This window comes from Aspergillus eucalypticola (genome assembly GCF_003184535.1).
Source record: "Aspergillus eucalypticola CBS 122712 chromosome Unknown BO83scaffold_31, whole genome shotgun sequence".
Lineage (NCBI taxonomy): Eukaryota > Fungi > Ascomycota > Eurotiomycetes > Eurotiales > Aspergillaceae > Aspergillus > Aspergillus eucalypticola.
The window spans coordinates 99,810-123,745 of NW_020290305.1; the positions used below are offsets into that span (position 1 = coordinate 99,810).

At 54.9% G+C, this 23,936-nt stretch overlaps 5 protein-coding genes and 1 non-coding gene across 6 annotated transcripts; 2 read left to right on the forward strand and 4 right to left on the reverse strand.

The window, feature by feature from the left end:
- Positions 1-962: 962 nt before the first annotated feature.
- BO83DRAFT_t240 lies at positions 963-1,033 on the reverse strand. Its single transcript has one exon. It is a non-coding gene; the product is annotated as a tRNA-Gly (tRNA).
- Positions 1,034-1,744: 711 nt separating this feature from the next.
- On the reverse strand, positions 1,745-7,951 carry BO83DRAFT_455282 (fatty acid synthase subunit beta; the record flags this gene model as incomplete). The annotated part of the gene is made up of 5 exons (XM_025537019.1): positions 1,745-2,192; positions 2,245-2,360; positions 2,428-2,916; positions 2,974-7,581; positions 7,624-7,951. The coding sequence occupies 5 exons, from the start codon at positions 7,949-7,951 to the stop codon at positions 1,758-1,760; spliced, it is 5,976 nt and encodes a 1,991-aa protein (XP_025383816.1). The 3' UTR covers positions 1,745-1,757.
- Positions 7,952-8,321: 370 nt separating this feature from the next.
- On the forward strand, positions 8,322-9,859 carry BO83DRAFT_455284 (2-methylcitrate dehydratase; the record flags this gene model as incomplete). The annotated part of the gene is made up of 2 exons (XM_025537020.1): positions 8,322-8,679; positions 8,739-9,859. The coding sequence occupies 2 exons, from the start codon at positions 8,322-8,324 to the stop codon at positions 9,857-9,859; spliced, it is 1,479 nt and encodes a 492-aa protein (XP_025383817.1).
- A 163-nt stretch (positions 9,860-10,022) lies between these two features.
- Positions 10,023-12,548, reverse strand: BO83DRAFT_455285 (Zn(II)2Cys6 transcription factor; the record flags this gene model as incomplete). The annotated part of the gene is made up of 5 exons (XM_025537021.1): positions 10,023-10,610; positions 10,671-11,149; positions 11,203-11,361; positions 11,415-12,255; positions 12,346-12,548. 5 exons carry the CDS (start codon positions 12,546-12,548, stop codon positions 10,106-10,108), a joined length of 2,187 nt encoding a protein of 728 aa, XP_025383818.1. The 3' UTR covers positions 10,023-10,105.
- A 3,652-nt stretch (positions 12,549-16,200) lies between these two features.
- On the reverse strand, positions 16,201-17,807 carry BO83DRAFT_455293 (citrate synthase; the record flags this gene model as incomplete). The annotated part of the gene is made up of 5 exons (XM_025537022.1): positions 16,201-16,268; positions 16,324-16,406; positions 16,468-17,223; positions 17,281-17,478; positions 17,536-17,807. 5 exons carry the CDS (start codon positions 17,805-17,807, stop codon positions 16,201-16,203), a joined length of 1,377 nt encoding a protein of 458 aa, XP_025383819.1.
- Positions 17,808-18,249: 442 nt separating this feature from the next.
- Positions 18,250-23,857, forward strand: BO83DRAFT_455295 (fatty acid synthase alpha subunit FasA; the record flags this gene model as incomplete). Its single annotated transcript, XM_025537023.1, has 6 exons — positions 18,250-18,332; positions 18,391-18,417; positions 18,469-18,911; positions 18,964-20,931; positions 20,977-23,675; positions 23,729-23,857. 6 exons carry the CDS (start codon positions 18,250-18,252, stop codon positions 23,855-23,857), a joined length of 5,349 nt encoding a protein of 1,782 aa, XP_025383820.1.
- Positions 23,858-23,936: the final 79 nt, after the last annotated feature.

Sequence of the window (23,936 nt, forward strand, 5' to 3'; positions counted from 1 at the left end):
GTCCCGAGATAGCATCACTTTTTCCACAGTGGGTAATTCCAGTGAGTTCTGGGACTCTGGGAGTCTGGGACACACACAGAGAGAGGGAAAAAAGAGGGACCCTCCAAGGCAATCAATCAGCCTGACATTTTCGCAGTGGAACCGGGCGTTGTTAATTCTCCGTCGGGTCTCCCATTGGAGCATGGACTGCGGATCATCGCCCTTCTCTTGTGAAATTTTGCTCTTTCTCCCTCTCAGAGGGTGGATTCCACTGGCTGTGCTTTGGTTCTTGCATTGCCTTGCCTTACCTTGCCTTACTTCGTTTTCCGTGGTCTCCTCTGGTTTGCCCCTCCCACCAAGGTCAACGATACACTTCCAAGGTAGCTCGTCATTGCCCTCGGCTGACCCCCGATCACCACCAAATCCCGGCAGGATGATTCGTTCTCAGCAGTCATTCTGAGCTAAGGAGATGGTCGTTGCACTACTTCGAACCGTAGTTAGTCATGTCAAGCTCGGCCGGCCAATCTGATGCTGCCAACGAACTAGCTAGCAAGAGAAGTGCGAGATGTATAGCGTCCTCCTCCGGTATCAACAGCCAGAAGGGACCCCGTTGGCTGGGAAGTGGCAGACGAGAGAAAAGGGTTAGGTGCAGAGTAGCCGTTCCACTGCAATAGAGTCACTTGATCAATTGTGGATAACCGTTGAACCAGACAGCCATCCAAGAGACACAAAGTAGCGAGATAAGCAGGTCTAAACGTCTTAAAAAGGATGAGCCGTGGAGTGGGGGGGAGCTGCAACGGTGGGTTGCGATCGGCAGGCCCGAGAGCTGCAGGGCGGCAGTCTGAGGGTTTCCGATGATTGGATATGCATTGACAGTACACATAGTGGTAGAGTAGATAGATACGAGATAGCAAAAATAGATAGTGCAATGGAGATGGATAGCTGGGGATGAAGGGGCGAAAAAGTATGGGAGAAAAAAGGAATGCATCATCCGTGAATCGAACACGGGCCTCATCGATGGCAACGATGAATTCTACCACTAGACCAATGATGCTGGTGCATGCTATTTGCTTCTATATTATGCCATAAGTAATTGACAGTTTAGGCAATTTGCTTCTTCACCTTCACATTACATGGTCCAAAATGTAATGTCTCCATACAATTCATTTCACTGAATTGAGGACCTACTGCCCCCTGCAAAAGATTACTGTACTTTTCACACGCATGCTGTTCCCCGAGATTTTGAAGCGAACAATGATACATCAACATTGGTTGGGTCGACCCCTAGTACTAGCCAAAATATATATATATATATATATGTTCCACCCAGTCACCACAAGCAGTACTATCTGCAAACAGAACCACCCCGAGCTAATTAGACTACCAAATAGCCTTAGCACAATTCAATGCAGCAATATAATGAAAGCGGTGCGGAACAGCAAAACAGGAAAGGATATAAAGAACGATGCACAACCTTACCACCGGGGACATGATTCATATGGAAAGATAGGCAGATCTACAAGAACCAAAGATGACCATGACCATACCCGTGTGGTGTGTCCTTTTATCAACCTACGTGCATGCTTCAAGGAAATTCCTTGGACTGTACTCTTAATCATTGAAGCGGTTTATAATTATATCGCAAAATCCTAGTATGTTATACGGCAAGCAACTGCTAGAACTTCCAGAAGACAAAATAAACATAGACGAATCGTCAAGACAATCTATCGTATATACATAAAGGTCCACACCATAATAATAACTCTTCGTTTCTTCGTCTATCTCGCCAGCACTTCCTTCAAAATCGGACTCTGCGTCAGCTCATAGACACCCTCAACATACTCTCGACTCAGCGAGAACGGCGTCCCCATAACATTGGGAATCCACTTGCCCACCAGCTTCTGCGGATCCACTTCAGTCTTGGGAATACGTTCCTCCAAGAAGTTGCGATACGAGGCCACTCCCGGCCGCAGGTGTGCCGAGTGAAAGGGCACATCAATGCCCTGCAGGGGAATTGTAGCGAGGCTGCGCTTCAAGGTCACCGGTGCTGGGAGTTGGCGGGCTTCCGCAATGCATTGCTCTACCAGCTTCGTCGATGCAAGGTCTGCATTACCGACCGTGGCAGCATCAGTGAATTCGCGGGCAAGGGCAGCCCCAGTAGGTGATCGCGCAATGGTGTCAGTGATGGCGGCCAGGGCATGAAGGTTCTCGAGCTGATATCATAAGCGAATATACCTATATAATCTGACAGGAATTGAGACTCACTGTTCCAGCACACACATACTGCTCTCCGTCGACATTGAAGTTGACAATCTCGAGTAGGGCGTGCGTTGTCGTGGCGATCTGCGACACAATCTGCCTCAAAGCCTTCTCCGTCAAGACTAAAGCATTTTCAGCATTCACTCTGAATCCACTTCCCACACAAAGTAGCAGTAAGGGTATACTCACACTTGCCTACACGAGCCGGGTTTACCGCCGCCATGGAGAAGTTGGTCCGTCCCTGATCATCGCGCTCAATGGCCACCTGCATGGCCAAACCCCGATAGAAGACCACTCGCAGCAGATCCGTGAAAGGCATGAATTCGCCAAAGGACGCCAACGCACCATATTCGCCCAGGGAGTGTCCTGCAAACGCTGCGTCCTGCTGAACAACTCCCCGCTGCCGGAGATCCTCGACCGCCGCACGTTCCAATAACAAGACTAGAGGCTGCGCGAACTGCGTCGAGAACACCAATCCCCGCGGATCCGCAAATGTGTAGGAAGTGGACTTCGGCGTGAGTTCCGGAAGAATAGGCTCCTTTACCACACTTCCATCGGCCCTGTACGAATCGATGGTCATGGCCATGTAATTGGCCTTGATCTGGCGTCCACGTTTGCCCCGGAAGTGAACCGTCAAAGCGGTTGGATTCTGGCGGACGAGCTCAAGGACCGACCATCCTAGCAACCGTTATTAGCTTGCTGAATGAGATATTAGAGATACAAAGATGCACTTACCGTAAGTCTCAACAAAAAACTTGTCTGCTGCGTCCCAGATGGCCCGAGCAGCCGCACTGGACTTGTACAGACCCATCCCCATACCCGGTGACTGGCTGCCCTGTCCAGTAAAGACATACACCGTCGAGGGCTGATCCACCTCAGCCTCAGCCTGGATGACTGCTTCATCCGTACCAGCCTTGACGGCTGTCACATTTAACAGTAGCCGTCCCTCAATCATGGCGACGTGCTGCACGCGCACATCAAGCCGGTCACTGGGCAGCACCATGCCGACAAAGGAGCAGGCCCAGCGTCGGAAACGCGTCAAATCACCCTGCGCTGCACAGCGCTCAGCTACTGCACGCACCACAGCCGAAGTGTACATGCCATGAGTGATAGTACCAGGCAACTCGACATATTGCGCAAACTCGGACGAGATGTGGATGGGATTGAAATCCTTGGAGAAGGTGCTATAACCCGCATTTGACGCGGGAATCTGCACGCCCTCAGAGGTCTGGTTCAGTGCCTGAGTAATATCGAGCGGCTTGTGAACGACCAGTGGCTGACCACGTCGGCGTAGGAAGTCCGACACCGGGTTGGCCTTGCCGTCGCGAGCTTCGAAGGATACCCGACCGATGGGCGTTTGCTTGCCATTCCATGAGCGGAGGGAGACTGTGCCACTGGTTTGAAGTATCTGGAAGGTTGTTTGGTCTTTCCAAGTGACGGACGTCTCTAGTCGGAAGCAAAGCGTCTTGCCGACGATCGGGGTCGCGGGTTCATTCAGCTGAAGCCACGGTCGGGATCGGAGCAGCTCCTCATCTACGGAAGTTGAGACTTCGAGCAAGGTCTCAGGCTCGGTGATGCGTTCAAAGCAGGAAGCATAGTCGGTGTAAGTGCCGCGCATGAAGAAGGAGGAAGTGACGAAGGCGATGGGCTCACCGGCCCGCTCAATGGTGGCCTTCACAACGATCGACTTGCCCGTCGGCTCAATGGTGATGGACTGGACCTGACTACTCGAGCGCAGGATATCTCCAACCTGGAAAGGCGTCGCGAAGGGCACATACTCGATGTCGTTGGAGCGGTGCACGAGACGCAGAAGATCCCCTTCAACCCCCGCGCAGACGAGCGGCTCGACTAGCGGTTCCCAGGCGATCACAATAGCGATGTCCATGGGAAGGGATGTCGGTCTGATTCCCGTCGGCGAGAGACCCAAGGTCTGGTACATGTCCTCGAGTAGGTCGTGAGTGAGAGTTATCTCAGGTCCATGGAAGGTAGAGTGGCTATCCTTAGTAGAACCTGCCGATTCTCCCAGCCAAAGGTTGCGGTAGAAGGTTTTGATGCGGTCATTGCGTCCGTCAACAATCTCCTCCAGTGCTGGAGACAATCCGGAGGAACGAGCCTTGTACTGGAGCGAGAGTACTGCAGGGGCAGCGGTAAAGCTGCTGGGCTGATGAAGGTCTACAAAGATGGTCCTAGTGGTGTCACAGCGGATGCTGATTACTGGCTGCTCCGTGCTCCTCTCACAGAGCACAATGCGCTGCTCCGAGGGCTTGACAACCAACTTCTGACCTGGCTTTATGGCCAGGATGCTGCGGAACGGGTTCTTTTTCCGGATACCAGCACGGATGATCGTAGGTGTCTCGAGGAGGTCACGTACCCAGCCAAAAGGTTCGGCTGTCACCAGATCCAGCGAGCTCACTTCAAACGAAGTTTCGGGTTGAGTATGGGTATCAGCGACAGCTGGACCGGCAACTTTAGGCACTCGCTGGAGATCACCATGGTAGAACTCCTGCAGAGCCGCGTGGGTGTGAAAGGTCGCGATGCCGTCGAGAATCTCCTGAGCTGACTCGTCTTTGCCGGTGGCATGGCGAACAGCGACAGGGCCATGCAGAATGCACACGCGCTCGGGGTCCTTGCCTATGACAGCTTCAAGATCTTCTGACTGCCACAGCGAATCCTTCTTGAACCAGGATTCGAAGTTCTCGTCCAAAGCCGGAATGAAGTTGACAGGCTTCTGTCCACGCGCCTGGCAGCGTCGCAGAAAGAAAGACGCATCGTCGGGATGCAGGCGTTGCGTGGCTGCTACCGGACACTTCTCGGTCAGCACCTGCAGGAAACTGGCTGGTACATCCAGCAGTCCTAAGTCCAGTTCCACAGAGGGAGCAACTCGTTCGAGGGTGCGAACCGCCACATCTGACACCAAGCGCTTGTACGACGGATGGATCCAGCGCTGCTGATGAGCCACGTACATCAGCTCGACCATGCGGCTCAGTACTCCGGCATAAGTCATGTCTGCCAGGGCTATCGGCTGTCCACGGGCATCCTGACCAAACCAGGGTTTGGCATAATCCTTGTTCAGACGGGCAATGATCTCCGTCTTGCGTTTGGCCAGCTCCTCGACCATCTTGGGACGAGAGTGGCGGAACAGCGTCTGATCAAAGTCGGCCCACAGCCGGACCCCTCGTGTAGCGACCTTGTGGATAGGCTGGCCCATCTCCGACCGAACTGTAATAATGCCGCCCGCGCTGCCCTTGTAACTCTTTTCCCACTCGCCATCAGGAACACCAGGTGTGGTGGCGAGCAGCTGCTTCACTGCTGGACTGGTGTGGGCTTCGCGACAGAGCATCATGCGGCTGCCCAGCAGAATTCCGTCAAAGGGCATGGCGGGATAACCCCGAGCAACTGACCACTGGCCGGTCAGGTAAGGGTAGGTATCGTCTCCAGCACCAAAGCCACTGCCTGCGACAAGACAGATGTTATCACGCTTGCGAATATCTGCATAGGTTGCAAAGATGGGCGCGTGAAAGTCCTCATAGGAGTGATGGCCGCCTCCCCGGCCTCCTGTCCACTGGAGCCCGATGGGGAAGTTTGGCCTATCATCAGCAATCTGTAGCACAGCATTGATGGCATCAACTGATCCAGGTTTGAAGGAGATGTGCTTAATGCCAAGATCGTCAATGTATTCGCGGGCAACTTCGAGCGATGGCACACCGGCGCCAATGGTAAGCCCGTCAATGGGCACGCCCTGGCGGATGAGCTTGCGGATCAGCCGTGTCTGCCAAGCGATCGCCTTGGGATTGACATAGATGAGGTTGCAGGTGATGCTACGACCAGCGGGAATGGCGGCAGCGATCTTCTCGATGGCGACGCGCATCTCGTCTTCGGTGTGGTAGCCTCCGCCGGCCAACTCAATAAAGTAGCCGGCATTAATGACAGCAGCCACGAAGTCCCAGGGCACAGTAGTGGGCGTCATACCGGCGGTCATGATCGGTGGTACTTGCAGCAGACGACTGAGCTTTGTGTCGAGGATCAACCGGCCGTTGGCTGTTTGCACCAGGCGGGGCTGATATGCGTCCGCCCAAGATGAAGGAGCCGGGCGGAGGGTGGATGCAAAGAGGTCTGCCTGGCTACCGATGTCGGCACTGGAAGGCTTAAGCTCGCTGGCAGCGATTATCTGCTGGCCATACCCCTGTCTGATTTGCTTGACTAGCTCGCTGAGGCGACCGGCCCCGAGAATGAGAAAATGGGTGGTGGTTGCGTTGGCCAACAGACGGGGGAAGTCGACCGGCTCGGTGGTGATGGCATCCACGAGGACTTCAATAACATTGGAGTGAGGATTGACTCGGACATCCTCGCCCGTAGCGGTGTGCAAAACAGGTACCTGCAGTTCGTTTGCGGAAAACGCTCGATCGGCCAGTCGCTCCTTAATGCGCTGGGAGGCCGTCTGTAGGTAGGGTGTATGGAAGGGAGTGCTGATGGGGAGGAACGAGTGCGTGACCATAGGCTTGCGTTGGCTGAAGGGGATGCGAGTTTGATCCTTTTCCCCAGCGGCTTGCAACTCGGCCAGGATGTGGCTGAGACCGCACAGCGACGCTGCGGGACCTGCGACAATGTGGTTGGTGCGAGCGTTGATGAGGGCAATATGCAGCTGGCGCGACCCAGGGAGCACCTGATTGCATTGAGTGAGAAGCTTTTCCAGTGCTGGCCGCTCCAGTCCTCGAACGGAAAGCATGGGCGAGGGGACTCCATGCCCTTGTTCTTTGGTCTGCTCAATAAGCTCAGGCGCGATGAACAACCGAGGCGCATCTTGGTGACTCTCAAAGCCAATCCAGAACAACAGCTCCACAGCTAGCCGGGCGTTGTCGTAGAACGAGGCCCACGAGTCAGCACGAGCTACAGCAGCGGCGACAACGATGCCCTGAGAATGGCCAGAGATGGAATGCATCGAGTTGGCCACTTGTCCGGGGGTCTGACCCAAAACATTGCAGATGATGCAGTAGTGGGCGAGATCGAACAGTCCTAGAATGGGCAGGCTGACAGGCGCGGCGCTGACATAGTCCTCATTGAGGGTTATTGCACCGGCTAGCCAGGTGTCCAAGTCAATAGAACGACCGCGAAAGTAGGATTGTGTCTCCGGGCGCTGGGAGAGAGAAGACAGGACAGGGCCACACTCTTGTATGAGCTGGATGAGTATGGGGCGGTAGGTGGTGTACAGAGACCGCAACTCGCGCACGCACGATGGATTGGCCGTTCCTTGGCCGCCAAAGATGGTTGTGACGCGGGAGGTGCCTGTCTGGGCGGACTTAAACAAGGCACTGGGTGAGTTGGATATTGGCTGGCCGGTATAGGCTGCGGAGGCATAGTAGTCTCGAAGGGCAGACTTTTTGGCACCAAGAGCGTCGGGCAGGATGGTGACAGCCGTATGAATGTCGTTGCCAGACAGATACTGAGACTCAAAGGCCCTGATAGCTGTCTGAACTGCTGAAGCAGGGGCCTTTTGACGGGTCAAATGACCGAGGAAGGACAGCGTTAGACTGAGGGGAGAGATAGTGTCGTCGGCCAGCCAGCTGGCGCGGTAGGGCTGCAGCGTGGTAGCCACCGCACTACTGACAGACAGCGTGGCAGTAATCTCGCCATGCGTGAGGGTAAAGGCCACGGAGGGCTCATACCCAGCGGGCGAGGATGAAGAGTTAGGATGAAGCTCGGTTGTCGCGGTCATGGTGGGTGACTATGGCGACATTTGGTCGAGATAACAACGACCTGAGCAAGAGGAAGAGGCCAGAGATAGACTTTGTGTTAGAATATATGTCTCACTTCATTTCCTCTCACATATGTGATGGCTGACTCAGACAGACCAAATCCTGCCGACTGAAAGCTGTTCGGCGGCCAAAATATCTCGCAGCAGTTCATTCGGTGTTACTGCACAGTGCCATCCGGCGGCCGAAACCCGAACAGCGCCAGGATGGAGGATCCGGTCCGCCATTGCCTGAAGGCAACATTCATAAAGTACTTGGAAGGCGACAAGTGATTTATCATGAAAAGGGAAGATTTGCTGCGTTCTCTTATCATCCAATCGGTATCCATTCAGCATGACTGTCATTCCTGCCGCCGACGACAATTCCCGCAAGCCCTACGATGCCGTGATCCAGGCCATCGTCGACTATGTCTACGACTACCAGATCACCACAGACATTGCCTGGTCGCGGGCCAAGGTCGCCTTGATGGATGCCCTTGGTGCTGCCCTCGAAAGTATCCATACCAGTCCACAATGCGCTCAGCTTGTTGGACCGGCATTCCCCATCGCTCCAGCCACCTCGGGTTTGTTCCGGTTACCGGGAACAGCCTACCAGCTGGACATCCTCAAAGGAGCCTTTGATCTGGGGGCCATGATACGTTACCTCGATCACAATGACGCCTTCCCCGGTGCAGAATGGGGACATCCTTCGGGTGAGCTATAAACCACTCCAGCAATTGTCAAGCCACATGCACTAATAATGTTGAATCAGATAACCTAGGTGCGATCCTGGCCGTCGCAGATGTCCGTAGTCGTGTAGCCTTGGCAGAGGGCGACCCCGACAGCATCGTGACAATGCAGCAGGTTTTGGAGGCCCTGATCAAGGCGTATGAGATTCAGGGCTGCTTCCAGATTAAGAATGCCTTCAACAAGGTTGGGTTGGACCACACAATCCTTGTCAAGATTGGCGCAACCGCCGTGTCGGCCTGGCTGCTGGATCTTCCCCGCGAGCAGGCCCTCAGTGCCGTCTCTCACGCCTGGATGGACGGCCACCCACTCCGCGTTTACCGCCAGGCACCTAACACTGGTCCGCGCAAAGGATGGGCAGCTGGCGATGCTTGCATGCGGGCTGTGCACCTGGCATTACTAGCCAAGGCCGGACAACCCGGTGCCAACACGGTGCTGACCACACCCCGCTGGGGTTTCTATGATGTCCTGTTTAAGGGCCAAGAGTTTGACCTTCCCCAGCCATTTGGCACGTGGGTCATTGAAACCGTGCTGTTCAAGGTGAACACTGCCGAGGGCCATGGCATGACAGCGGTGGAGGCCGCGCTGGAAGTGGCCAATACCCTGCGGGCGCGTGGACTCGACCCAGCCAAGGATATCCAGTCGATCCACGCCAAGACTCAGGCTGCTGGTATGACAATCATTAACAAGGGCGGAGCAACATTGCACAACGCCGCAGATCGTGACCACTGTCTGCGGTACATGGTAGCTGTGGTGCTGCTGAAGGGAGCGCAGGTCGAGACGGCCGACTACCAGGACGACAGTCCCTGGGCGACAGACCCGCGCGTCGATGCACTGCGTCAGAAGATCACAATGGCGGAAGACCCCAAATACACGGCTGATTATCATGACATGGCGGTGCGCAGTGTGGCAAACTCGCTCACCGTCACCCTGACGGATGGCACGACGCTGCCTGAGGTACTAGTAGAGTATCCGCTGGGACATGTTCGTCGCCCCGAGACGCCACAGGAAGTTTACGCAAAAGCGGAGCGGAATCTGGGATTGCGACTGTCGACCGAAAAAGTGCAGCACATCCTGAAGACGGTGGCATCGGAGGAGTTTATGTCGCTACCGGCATGCCATTTTGTGAACTTGTTCAGTTTGTAGCTGAGGAATGTACGGAAATCTCTACCTTAGACACTCTTGATGAATATGTGGTTTATGTTTATGTCTAAACGATCTATCTACTGATCTATCTATCACAATACAAACATGCAATGAAACAAGATAACAAGATAATAGTGCCAGCCAACCTTGCGATGCCGAATCCCAGTATTTAAAAGAACCCCCCATGCTAGATAAACATCCAATTAACAGCGTAACAGCGTAAGCGTCAGAGTAGGACGAGACAGTTCACTGCATCAGCCCCAAAGAAGTATCCACGCCGGCAAACGGGTCCAGCAGATTGTCAAACATGACCGGCCCACCATCCGTGAAGATAGGATCGCTCAGCGAGAAGGCCGGTCCAACGGAACCTCCCGCATCGAGGAAGAAAGAAGGATTCGGATGCGTCGATAAGTTACTGGAAAATTGGGGCGCTGCTGGCGTTGTGTCCCACCCGGCATCGGCTGCCATGGCACTCAGGTCCCAGAAAGGGTCCGGCAATGTCGGTTGATCCACCTGGGACTCGGCTACATCGGGGGGCTGGTGGAGCCGAGTGACAACCTGATAGCAGAGAGCACTGACCTCGCGCACTCGGGCCGTATACGAAGTTGCTGTTGTCTGTGCGGCCAGACTGTCCGCGCGCGCCGCGAAGGACGTCAGGAGCGCCACATCCGACGCATCCGCTTGGGGGTGATCCTGCAGCACCCGAATATACACTTCGAGGAAGGGAATAAGGGAGTAGTTTAGTGTTACGCTGGGGGAAATTTAGTATGAGTGGACTAGGAGGGAACAGTCTGCCGAAAAGCCGACATACCTGGCGAAGAAGGCGTAGCCAACGCGACGTCCTCCCAGGCGGTCACAATGGCACAACTCCTGAAGCAACTGCAGACCTGCACGAGCGTGGATATACCGAAGGGATCGACTCTCCGGCCCATTGATGCGGCGTTCTACGAGAACTCGACAAATATATAATGCGTACTGCAATTCCGCGGCCGCCAGCACCTGGGACGCCTCTGGTGTGCCCGTAGGTTGAAGGGCGTGTTCGTGCTGTACCGCCCAGTCCTCTATCCGGCGGCTCAGTTGGATAGCACGGCGTGAGATTTGCTCACGGCCACGCCGCGTGCTGCGGGCTGAATGCAGGCGACGATACAACTCCTCTAGGATGGTGGCCAGCATTATGCGCGCCGTGAACTGATCATCGATGAGTGACCCACACTTGGAACTGGGAATTGGGATGACACAGGCATAAGAAGGGAGGAGACACGGCTTGCCAGCTGCCAAAGTCGCATGCTTCTATACTCTAGGTCAGGCAAAGATCTTGTATCAAGGCTGGAGTGGACACTAACGTCAATGATGAACAGGCACCAAAAAAGGCGGCGACGCTCTGCTTCCTGTGGAGAACCTGCGGCAGTCTGGTGCAGCCCGATGGTGCGGGCCAACTGGCAGGCCTGCGCAAATACCGTCTCGAACATTGTGAAGCTAAAGTATCGGAGTGCTACCAGTGCCTGCCGACGTGAGAATGGGGTTGAAGTTAAGCGGATTGGAGGCTGGAGCATACCATACTAAACAAGCTCTGGACGTTGGCGAGACGTGGTTGCAGGAGGCGCTCAAAGTTATTATAACAGCGGCGGGCATTGAGCAGAAGATGCACCACCAAACCTCGTTCTAGCGTACTATCTCCTGTATGGCCTCCTGGCTGTGCGGCACTCGACTTGGCCTCAAGGGTGTGCAGTAGAATACTATTGAACGAACATACCCAGGCCAGGTCGGGCCCATCGCTTCGCGGTCCATACTGTTGTTGAATGGCATCAAGCACGCTTTGTCGGTCATAGAGTGGGAGGAAAGGATTCAGGTCGGTAAAGTAGGCTTCCACGAAACCTTCTAGCAGAGTTCTTGGAGGTAGTGCCGGCGGGAGATCGTCGTACTTGGGCTCAGTGACAGGAGGAGGACCGGTGGCCAGCTCTTGGAAGAGCTCGTTGGCGTCCACCAAATACGCTTCCAGGGGCGTTGATGGGGTCAGGGTCTCGCTCACGCGCGGACTCACTGGCTTGGAGCCGTCTTCTGTTGACAGAGTTGACGATATCAGCTGGTTGCCTGCAGCCTGCGCCTCAAAGTAGAGCGATGCCACCGGACTGCTGTAGTGCAACGGATCTGTCTCGGGATCTCGTTCACCGTGAGCAAGCAGATCAGACGATCCATCTGACCAGCTTTCCTCAGACTCGACCGAGCCCCGGCGAGACTCTTCTCGATCCTCATGACCCTCTGAGCCAGGCCGAGACGTGGTTTGGGTTGGAGTGCCGTCTCGCGTAGTGTTGGCAGCTTCAACCACCGACAAGCAGCGAAAGAGAGCCTCTTCAATCTTGCCTAAACGACTGCCCAAAAGCTCCACATCACTCACACTATGAGAAAAGCTTGTCAGACGGGGAACACCCCACCAAAGTTCACCCAGGCAGCACTGACCACCAAGGGAGGTGAGAGGGGCCACATACAGTTTTTTGGTATGGTTGATGCGCTTGCCCTTGTTGGAGAATTCGCAGGGCAGATTAGATGCTCGACAGCTTGAGCACTTGGGATACTCTTTATTGCAGCGCACTTTGCGGATTCGACACTCATCGCACGCTGGGCTCAGCGACCCCGTCTGCCGGGGTCGATTTTTCTGGACAGACACGCTTGATGCGCGGGGAGCAGTCATGATGTTCACACAGGTTGCCAGCTTGCTTGGTTGGCAACACTCCGGCAGAAGGATCGCGATTTACGACGCACTGATTCAGGGAATACGAGGAGAGCTTGGCTACCATGTACCGCTCAACAGGCCATGCACCGGCTGATATACCAAGACTGAAGGTATCTCTGGGCAACACGCAAGGACCACTTAGACCCGCAGACCGTTATCGGGAGAGAACCACCTCAACCTCCTCCAGTGTCACACCAGGCTCATCAAGCTTCCTCATTCTCTTGGATGGCGTCTTGCAGAAGGCGATCCTGGTGGGCGGAGGATTCCTAGCGCTGACCTCAGCGGGAGGACTGTCAGCCTCTGATAGCTCCGCGTGTTTGAGGGGGTGATCCTGTCTTTAGAATCCTGCACTTGGCACGTTCGATAGCAACATCTGGTGAAGAGGGCCGGGCGAGGAGGAATAGTCTTTCATAATCTTGCGGTGTTATAGCCTCGACCCACTGGCAGGAAGGAGTGTCCGTGTGTTTTCAACCTGTCTTTGTCCGCGTGGCGCAGCCATCGCTCCGTGATGGACATGGCGCTTACCCGCACTGGTCCGGGATACCAAAGTTCACCCAGTCTGCTGAATCCTCCCGAGTGGCAACACCAGAGCAGGCAAGTCAAACGAGCTGTTAAGCCTGCTAAGATAATTATCAGATTCGGATGTCGGATGTATCCGTAACGGGCAAGTCATCAGCATGGTATATCCAACCCAGACATGCGTGTTCATATCTCCATCGACAGGGATGGTTGTCTTTTGCGCAGGGATGTAGCGTGTTATACTGCTAATTCAGCTACCTAGCAGCTCCATGTTACTCAACTGGATATTGGTATGCTAAAATGATTGTAATCGTTAGTCTGTTCTCACTCTTCCCCTGTCGCCCTTCACGTCCTCTGCAGGGTCATAACATCGACACTAAAGAAGGTTGCACTCGAGACCAGCTTGGATACCTAACCTGTGTGATGGATAAGCTACGATACCAGACAGATTGGAGGTGCTTCAGGCTCAGGATGTTATCGTTGAGATATCGGAGCAAAGTGTCCCAGCGACAGCATCGGCTAACGGTCCAGTCCCCGAAAGGCGTCTGGACCTCTGGTCGACGATCTGCCGCCTTTAGCAGGCGTGGCGCCACGAGGCAGATCGATCGATTGGCAGTGGCTAGACCCAGCAGACCCTCATTATCTGATGGAGCGGCTCCGGAAACTGTTGCTGCCGTTCCTTAGTTGTGGGAGGTGACGGACGCGGTCCGAAAGGAGCACTTACCGATGTAGCGAATCCTCATCCAATGGAACATGACCCATGCACATGCGATCTGGCCAGTCACATCCAGGCGATTCTCCGCCAGGACCAACGATCATCTTGTCTGCTGCAGGATTGTCTCATCTTCATCCTCATCTCTCCCGCTGTGGTACCTTTTGGCCCGGGGCTTGTCATATGACAGGCACCCAAGCTAATGATATAGAAGATATATTGAGACGATCATGTTTAGTGTTGCAAGTACGATGTTTCAGAGCTCAATCCATTCCTGCTACTAATGCCTCGTAGGTCCACACTGCGGCACTGACTTACAATTCCTTAATATCCGCTTATTCAGCGTGGTATCCAGAATACCTTTCCAGACTGCTTAGATATAACTCCAGTCGCATTTCAAGTTCGGTTTGTTTGATATCCCGGGTGCGAAAATCGGAGAGGACATGTGATTGAGATAATTTCACGCTGACTGCATGCTCGCCAAGGAAATCCTCCCTTCCTCTCTTCATCCTCTCCTCCGGGCGTAGACCAGACCGCGGAAGTTCATTTCTGCAATTTGCACAGGCTCTTGAGCAGATCGACAGCAAGCCATCACCGGGTGGGTCTAGTTTCGGACGGCTGGGGGAAGGAAGGACCGTCGTGAAGCCGAAATTTGGGTTAGGGCGTCCGCGGGGGCTTAGGCCTCGTATTTTGATCCAACCACGCGCCATCATATTCTTATGTGAGAGATTACGCTGCATTTGTCATCTACATCCAGCAGAAAGAGGAAGTCCTTCAGAAACCCAATGTAACATTCCTGCAAAATCTATCCATAGTACTTTAGTCAGCTTGATACCATTTCCAGCACTCAGTCCACCATCAGGTGGGTGGTGTCGTGCTAAGCATTGGTGGGTGATGGAGGGAACTGGCAGCGCGGCTGGTGGGCCTGGCAATCCTGTCAGTCCCATCCCCTCCCTCCTTTTCATCCTATACGGTGAGCCCTGCAATCTTCAGCAGAAGCGACTCACTAGGCTGGTCAAACTAACAGACACTAATTCACTAGTGTAGTTTGCTGAATAACCCGCATCGCGTCTCTCCCGCTAGCAGAAAAGCGACCCCGATAGCTCACTCGCAGCATCGCTCCTGATACCATTTCGGAGACGGAGTTCGCTGCCCTCGGAAATAAGATGACTCTCTCGCTGCTCGCTATCACGCAGAAGCTCTGCAATCTTGCTGCGTAATCAATTACCTCGGAGCAGTCATACCTGGCAGACAAGAGAAACCAGAGAGCTCGCGAAAACACCAGTGGCCCACAGACCAGCACGCCCGATGCCGATCACCGATAAGTCTCCGTTGACTGCAAAGAAAGTTAAATAAGGTAGTCTTGTAAAACACTGCCGATCATGAACCGCGGGCTGTCAAGCACCATCCCGGGTGAAACAAGGGCGTCTAAGTAACTCTGACGCGCGACTACCACCTCCTGCGTCGATCCGCAAGGCCATCTAGCTGTGAAGAACGGTAAAGCAACGGACCGAAGTCTAATTTCGATGATCTCGGCTAGGACCGATATACACAGCGCGACTTTCTCAAATGGAGTCAGCCGGTGACGTGCCACGCATCACAAACGGTCGCTTTAGAGTGAGACTAGTGCGCCCTCCAGCCGGATGAGGGAGTGATTTCCAGGCTCGGAGCTTCAGTTCCAGATGTGGATTGTGTGATAATATGCACGCAAGGTAATGCGAGGTACTGCATCCGGATTGTCCTAATATGATGACCAAAAACCTCGCTGACGAGTGACTTACAGCCTATGCATATTGCCGTGCTCCTATAGGGGCAGGGATGCCATCTATCACGGAGCACGCCGCTATCAAAATACCCCCATGCTACTCGCCTGCGGGAAAAGCAGCAGCAATTCCCTGGGACATCCGCCCTTGCGATTGAGGCTGAGATTGGTTATCGTCGACATGTGTCCGTTGTTCGGTAGCAGCGAACCATCTGGCATGAAGTAATCGCCCGGATTTAATTGTCGAATGAAGCAAACATAACTATTTGTCTCACTCTTTATGCCACAATCTACCGCACCACGAGCTGGGCTTACCCTTGTTGGATAGTGGGAAACTTTCAGACACTCGCAACTATCTTATTGGGCCTTATTGGACCATTGTATTGGCTACCTGGTGACCATATCTCACAGACGCCATCCTACCCACATTCCAGGCGATCTCGAGGGAAATCCATGTCTCAGTCATTTCATGTCTTCATCAGCGACTGTCGGAAACATTCCGAGGCTTGGCCTAGGTGGCCTGTAGGCTTGCGTGCGTGCTAGCGCTAGCTTCAGTGACGCTGTTGACCGTTTTACGCTAAGATTGCCTCATTGGTGATAGAGAAACTGTTCTAAACCTACGCCATCTCACGGTTCAAGTGTCCGGTGTAGATCTGGCCGGGTCTCCAGATACGTGCCGTACTCGCTGACACATCGTTAGCCTCAGACTGGGATACTCGCTGGCAAAATGGATCACTTACACATGGCTTCCTTCCAGTGGGCCATGAATCCCTGCGTGCGGGACAACAGTGACAACGGCAGAATAAACTCAGTCGGGAAGCCCCTAAACCCATTGTGTTAGCGGGTCTTCTGTCTGAAACAAGTCCTTCACGGAATCTACCTACATAGCACTGTACACCAGCGCCGCAAAGAGATCGGCGTTGGGCCGCAGCTTTCGGGTGACAAAATACTCATCCTCCGAGGCGACACGGTCCACCTCGAACGCCACCTTCAGCAGCGGGTTACGGGCGATCTCCTCCTTCAGTTCGTCCAGAATCTGGCGGATGAAGATGAAGCGCGGATCCGTCACGCGGTAGATGCGGTGACCGTAACCATACAGGCGCTCCTTTCCGGCCTTGACACGCTCTATCTTTGCCGCAACGTTCTCAACCGAGCCAATCTCCTCAAAGTTCTTGTAAGCCACTTCAATGGCTCCACCATGCAGCGGACCATAGAGGGCCGAAAGTGCGGAGATCATACAGGAAAATACATCTGGCAGAGAGGAAGCCGTCTGCAGGAACGCGGCAGTCGAGCAGGTCATCTCGTGATCGGCGATGAGGACCCAGAGACGCTCAATGCGGTCGACGTATTGCGGGTTGGGCAGTCCAGTGCTGGACTCAACGTGGCCCATCATCAAGAGGAAGTTCTCGATGTAGGAGAGTTCCGGGCGAGGCTGGGTGAATTCCCGTCCGGTGTGATGGCAGTAGACAGCAGCGGTGATCATAGACAGCGAGCCCATCAGACGGACGATCTCATCGTCGACGGCCTGGGGGTTACCCAAGTAAAGATTCTTGGCCGCGTGAGCGGGGATGCGGTCCATCTGGGAGCTCTGGACGGCGGAGAGCGCGGCAATCATCATGCCGATGATGGACGAGTTGGGACTAAAGCTGTTAGACTCTGGTGGGACAATTAGAGCATATGACTTGTGTGAAGCTTACGGGAATGCCTGAATCACCTTAAAGACGGATTCATCCAGAATAGGCACGCTGGAAAGCTTCTCCTGAAGCGACTTGGCCTGTTCTGGCGTCGGCCATTCGCCCCAGATGAGTAGGTGTGCCGTGTCAATAAACTTCTTCTTCCCTACAATATCCTCGATATTGTAGCCTCGGTACTGAATAGTTCCCTTCAGGCCATCGCTACACCCCTTTATCAGTTGCTATTCACCATGAACAATCTCTCGAGAGGTAACGCACATGTAGGTAACCTGACTCTCACTGACAGCCGTGTTGGAGTAGCCGGGGTCAAACACCCGGATGCCCTGCTCGTTCTGATCTTCAGGATGTGCGGGATCCTCCGGGGACTTGAGTTTCTTGAATTCACTTGCGTTAATGGCGTTGCGCACGATAGGGATGGGGAAATAGTTCCCCGTGCGGCTGTCTATCACATGGAGAACTGGGGTTTCTGGCTTGGTCTCTGCATTTTTAGAGCTGCCGTTGCGAGCGGCGTTGGGTGCGATGTCGGGCATATTGACGTTGATACTACTCTGATATGGGATTAGAAGATAGAGGATCGTAAATCAAGACTACTGTGCCAGCTTGATGGAATTACCTCGTATATAAGCTACATCGCTGACAGGCCAGACGTACAAATTTCTGATGCGGTTTTAATTGTGTAATCCCTTCTGCTACACTTGGGGGCTCTGAATCCCTCGAATCCTGCCGTCGGGCATCGGCCGCCGGGCCACCCCCCCTTCAGTCATAACTGATGCGCCGAAATGCCCGGGGTCCTCGGACATCTGTGAACGCGACACTGCTCGGCCAGCGGTTGAAGATAATTATATCGGATTAATGCTGTCCGCTTTGAGGAAGGGACCTCTATATGAACAGCATTGTCGTGCCACACCCCACAACTCCCCCTCCGCGATGTCCATCTTCGTCTCCAGATCACCACATAACACCCAACACAAGATGGGCGAACCGATTCAATCACTTCCAGATTCAGAGCAGGAGCGACGTGCTCTGGCACGGACACTGCTCATTGAACTGCTGGCGTAAGTGCCACTACGGGTCAAAATTCCCTGAGAGTTGTAGGTTAACGAACCTGACTAGCTACCAATTTGCCTTTCCGGTTCAATGGTGAGTTTCGTTCATATCCCCGAGCTGCAAATTTGCCACTGACCCCATCAGGATTGATACACAGAAAGAGTTCTTCACGCGAGATGAGGCCGTGGAGCGATACGTAGAGGTCGGCCCGGCCAAGGTGTTGTCCACCATGGGCAAGAAGACGGTTGCCCGCAATCACCAGCTGCAGGACCAGCTGCGCCTGATTCGCCGTCAATTCCTTTCTCACAGCGATGATTATGGGCAGATATGCTATGAATACGAAGAGTCGCAACCAGTGGCCACGACAGAGACTCAAGCTGCCCCAGTCACCCCAGCACCAGTTGCTGTGGCCCCTGAAGCCCCGGTTGCTCCTGCTGCAGCTCCCGCAGCTCCGGTTGTAGCGGCAGCCGCTGTCGATGATGTGCCACTATCTGCGCTGGATATCGTGCTGGCTCTGAGTGCCCAGAAGCTGAAGCAGCCATTTGACCAGGTGCCTCTTCAGAAATGCATTCGGGACCTGTCTGGAGGTAAGACTGGCTCATCTAACCTTCTCAACAGTTCCCTTCTAACGCTGTCCAGGTAAATCTACACTACAGAATGAACTTATTGGTGACCTGGTGGCCGAGTTCGGTGGTACACCCGACGGCTGCGAAGACCTTCCACTCGAAGCTGTCGGGGCAGCTCTCGATGGCAGCTTCACCGGCCGTCCTGGCAAAGTCATGTCTGCATTAATTGCCCGCTTGATCTCGGCCAGGTTTCCCGCTGGGTGGAATCAGAACAGCATTCGCAGCCACCTTGAGATACACTGGGGCTTGGGCTCTCAACGTCAAACAGCTGTTCTCTGCTATGCCGTCAGCTTGGACCCCTCGTCCCGGCTTGAAAGCCCTCAGGCAGCCAAAGAATTCGTCGACAGTGTCGTGTCTCGGTACGGACGCCACTGTGGCATTACTATAAACCCAGCTGCTGCGTCTGCGGGCGGAGGTGGTGCCGCTGGCGGAGCTATGATTGACTCCAAGGAGCTGGAGCGGCTACGCACGGAGCAGAACGACGCTTTCAAGCAGCTTCACCTGGCACTCGGGAAGATCTTGGACAGCGACGGCGGCGAGCTTGTCCAGAAGCTAGCGCACAGCGAAGAACTATGGCAGGAAGCTGACCAGAAGTTGGAGGCTTGGCAGGCTGAGTTCGGTGACGGCTTCTTGACTCGCATCTCGCCCATCTTCGACGCAAAACGCGGTCGCAGCTATGACGCCTGGTGGAACTGGGCTCGCGTCGATATTGCCTCGCTGCTGCTGGGACCCGGTAGCACTGCGAAGGAGGAGAAGATCTGGCAGGTGTTGAATCGCTCGAATCCCAGCGCCTTCGATCTAGTCAAGTATCACATTGCCCACCCATTACGCCACAGTGACAAGCAGCTGCAGATCCAGCCCCTGGAGCAGCTGTTCCAGGGTTACCGTGACGCACTCCAAGGAGACTCCGTCTTCATCCACCGGCTGCCACCTCTGGGTCCTCGTACCATTGTCAGCCCTAAGGGAGTTATCGAGTACGAAGAGATCCCTCGCACCATTGGCGGACGCCCAGATACCTACGTCGAGCTACTCAAGCGCGGAAGTCGCTTCGACGCCCCCATTGCCGACAGCGTACCTTTTGTTCGGCTCTGTCGTCCTAAAGCTAGTGCCTGGAACTACGATGATGCTCTCACATCCAGCTACCTCGATTCTGTCCAAGCGGCCACATCCATCGGTATCAGCTTCTCCGGTAAGACGGTGCTGATCACCGGTGCCGGACCCCAATCCATAGGTGCTGAGATCACGCGTGGCCTGCTCACAGCCGGTGCCAATGTCATTGTCACCACCAGTCGGTCCAACATGGACTTTTATCGCAGCCTGTACCGCGACTTCTGTGGTCGGGGTTCGTCCTTGACAGTCTTCCCCTTCAATCAGGCCAGTCGCCAGGATTGCCAGGCCCTCATTTCTCATCTGTACACCAACACTCTGAGTACTGCAGGTGACATTGACTGCGTGATCCCGTTCGCTGCCATATCCGAGAACGGCCGACAGATTGACGGTCTCGACGGTCTGTCCGAGGTGGCTCACCGCGCCATGCTGGTCAACCTTCTGCGCCTGCTGGGTTGTATCAAACAACAAAAGGAAGCCCGTGGATACGGGGCCAACCCGACGCAGGTCATTCTGCCGCTCTCACCCAACCACGGTACCTTCGGCGGGGACGGGCTCTACTCGGAGTCAAAAATTGGCCTAGAGACTCTCTTCAACCGCTTCAAGTCCGAAAGCTGGGGTGACTACCTGACTGTGTGCGGCGCCGTTATCGGCTGGACCCGTGGCACAGGGCTGATGAGCGCCAACAACATTGTGGCCGAGGCCATCGAGGCTGAAGACGTAATCACCTTCTCGTCGGCGGAGATGGCATTGAACATAATGGCGCTGATGACTCCCGCCATTGCAGAGGCCTGTGAAGACACGCCCGTGTACGCAGACCTGGGTGGCAAGATGGAGCAGCTGGCTGACCTGAAGGGTTTGTCGACTGCCGCCCGTAAGCAGGTGCAACACCAGGCTCGCGCACGCAAGGCCATTGCAGCCGAGGATGAGCTGCACGAAAAGCTGTTGAAGGGCCCAGAGGAACAGCAACAGCCGATCACTGCTCCGACTACACGCAAGCCGCGTGCCAATCTGACGGTCGGCCATCCAGACCTGCCGGATTACGAGGTCATGACGGCAGGTATACAGCTGCCCGGACGTGACATGATCGACCTGAACAAGACTATTGTCGTGGTTGGCTACTCTGAGCTAGGACCCTGGGGTAGTGCCCGTACACGCTGGGACATGGAGCGAGCCGGAGATCTCAGTCCCGAGGGGTACGTCGAGATGGCCTGGATCATGGGTTTGGTTAAGCACTTCGAGGGCGACCAGCAGGGATCTCCCTACGTAGGCTGGGTCGACACCAAATCCAACCAGCCTGTGCACGAGGCCGACTTCGCAGAGAAGTATGGCGAATATATCCATGAACACGCGGGTTTGCGCTTCATCGAGCCAGAACTCTACGATGGCTACGATCCTGCCAAGAAGGAATTCCTGCAGGAGGTGGTGGTGCAGGAGGATCTACCTGTCTTCCAGGCGACTCGTGCTGTCGCTACCGCATTCAAGTCAAAGCATGGCGACAAGGTCTCGATCTCTGCAGCTGGTGAAGATGGGGAGGAGTACAATGTGCAATTCAAGCCCGGAGCACGGTTCTTGGTGCCCAAGGCGCAGCCGTTCGACCGACTAGTGTCGGGCCAGCTGCCTACTGGATGGGATCCAAAGGCGTATGGTATCCCAGCAGACATTGTCTCGCAGGTAGATCCGATCACGTTGTATGTCTTGTGCTGTGTGTGTCAGGCCATGTTGAGCGCCGGCATCCAGGACCCCTACGAGCTGTACCGACACATACACGTCTCGGAGCTGGCCAATTGCATTGGCACGGGCGCAGGCGGATTGATCGCCATGCGTGGTGTGTACCGCGACCGGTATCTCGACCGCGACGTGCAGAATGATATCCTGCAAGAGTCGTTCCCCAATGCCATGGATGCCTGGGCGAACATGCTGCTCATGGGTGCGGCGGGTCCCATCAAGTCCCCGTCAGGAACATGCGCCACGGCCATTGAATCGTTGGACACGGCTTGTGAGGGCATTCAGGCCGGCAAGGTGAAGGTGGCCCTGGTGGGTGGCACAGATGACCTGCAGGAGGAGATGTCGTACGAGTTCGCCAATATGAAGGCGACAGCCAACACCGTGGAGGAGCTGGCACGCGGTCGCACTCCACGAGAAATCTGTCGCCCGACGGCTAGTTCCCGCGCAGGATTTGTCGAGTCTGCTGGATGTGGTGTACAGGTGCTCATGACGGCACAGTTGGCGCTCGAGATGGGAGTGCCCATCTACGGCATCGTCGCGTACTCGCAAATGGCGGGCGACAAGATTGGTCGCTCTGTGCCTGCACCAGGTAAGGGCATCCTGACCGCTGCCCGTGAATCGACTACTGCGTCGCTGTCACCACTTCTGGATGCCACATTCCGCCAGAAGCAGTTTGAAGAGCTGCGAACACAGATCCAGCAGGGGGCGGCTCGCCACCTTCAGCAGGCCCGACAGGATGGTCAGCTCTCACCACACCTGGCCCAGGTCATTGACAGGGCTGCAGCATCACAGATGCGTCAGGCCCAGAATCTCTACGGGCTAGATCTGCGACAACAAGAGCCCGGCATCTCACCCATTCGGGCAGCGCTGGCTGTATGGGATCTCACCGTCGATGATATCGCGGTGGCCTCATTCCACGGCACTTCGACCAAGGCCAACGACAAGAATGAGTCGGAGGTGATCGACACAATGATGAGCCATCTCGGCCGCACCAAGGGTAATCCAGTTATGGTCGTGTGCCAGAAGTACTTAACGGGCCACCCCAAGGGTGCCGCAGGAGCATGGATGCTGAACGGAGGCCTGCAGATCCTGCAGTCAGGAATCGTGCCAGGCAACCGCAACGCAGACAACGTCGACTCAGTCCTGCAGCAGTTCGACCATCTCGTGTATCCTGCTGAGTCCATTCAGACACGCGACGTGCGAGCCTTCATGCTCACCTCCTTCGGATTCGGCCAGAAGGGCGGTCTGGTGGTGGGTGTGTCTCCGCGCTATCTCTTTGCCGCGGTGGATCGGACGCCCTACGAGGCGTATCGCATCAAGGCCCTCCGACGCTGTGAAATGGCCAACCGTGCCTTTATCGAGGGGCTCAACACGAACAGTCTGTTCCAGGCCAAGACATCGTCCGCCTGGGCCGCCGAGGACGAGATGCGAGTGTTCTTGGATCCATTTGCGCGGGTTGCCGTTGACGACGGCAGCTACTATTTCGATGCGAAATGTCTGCATCCTGATTCAGAGGACACAATTTCTGAGACAAGCTCCGGAGTGTTAACTGCCGTGGAGACGCCCTCAACGCCTACCAGCGAGCCGCTGATGGACGCGTGCCAGAAATGGGTGGAGGCGGCTGTGTCGACGGAGGGAACGACCTCGGTAGGTGTGGACATTGAGTCTGTGACTGCTATTAATGTTGAGAACGACGTATTCCTGGAGCGGAACTACACTGAAGCCGAGAGGGAGTATTGCCATGCTGCACCAGATCCGGCACACTCGTTTGCAGGCCGTTGGGCAGCCAAGGAAGCCGTGTTCAAGAGTTTGCAGGTCCCGTCCAAGGGAGCAGGGACTCCGCTCAACGATATTGAGATTCTCAGTGATGGTGGGATTCCAACTGTTCATGTGGGTTGCTCTGTTCCTGAATCTGTACTGATCACAGACTAATGAGACTGCAGCTACATGGTGAAATCAAGAAGCTCGCTGAAGAGAAGCAGCTGGCCAAGGTTCAGGTCAGTATTAGCCACTCGGGCGAGCTTGCCATGGCGGTGGCTGCCACTACGTTTGGTCCTGCTGAGAAGGAGTGAATGTTGTTACAGAGGAAGAAATGGAGCGTATGGAGGGATTCAGACTGTACAATCTGACTTGGATACTCGGCGTTTTAAG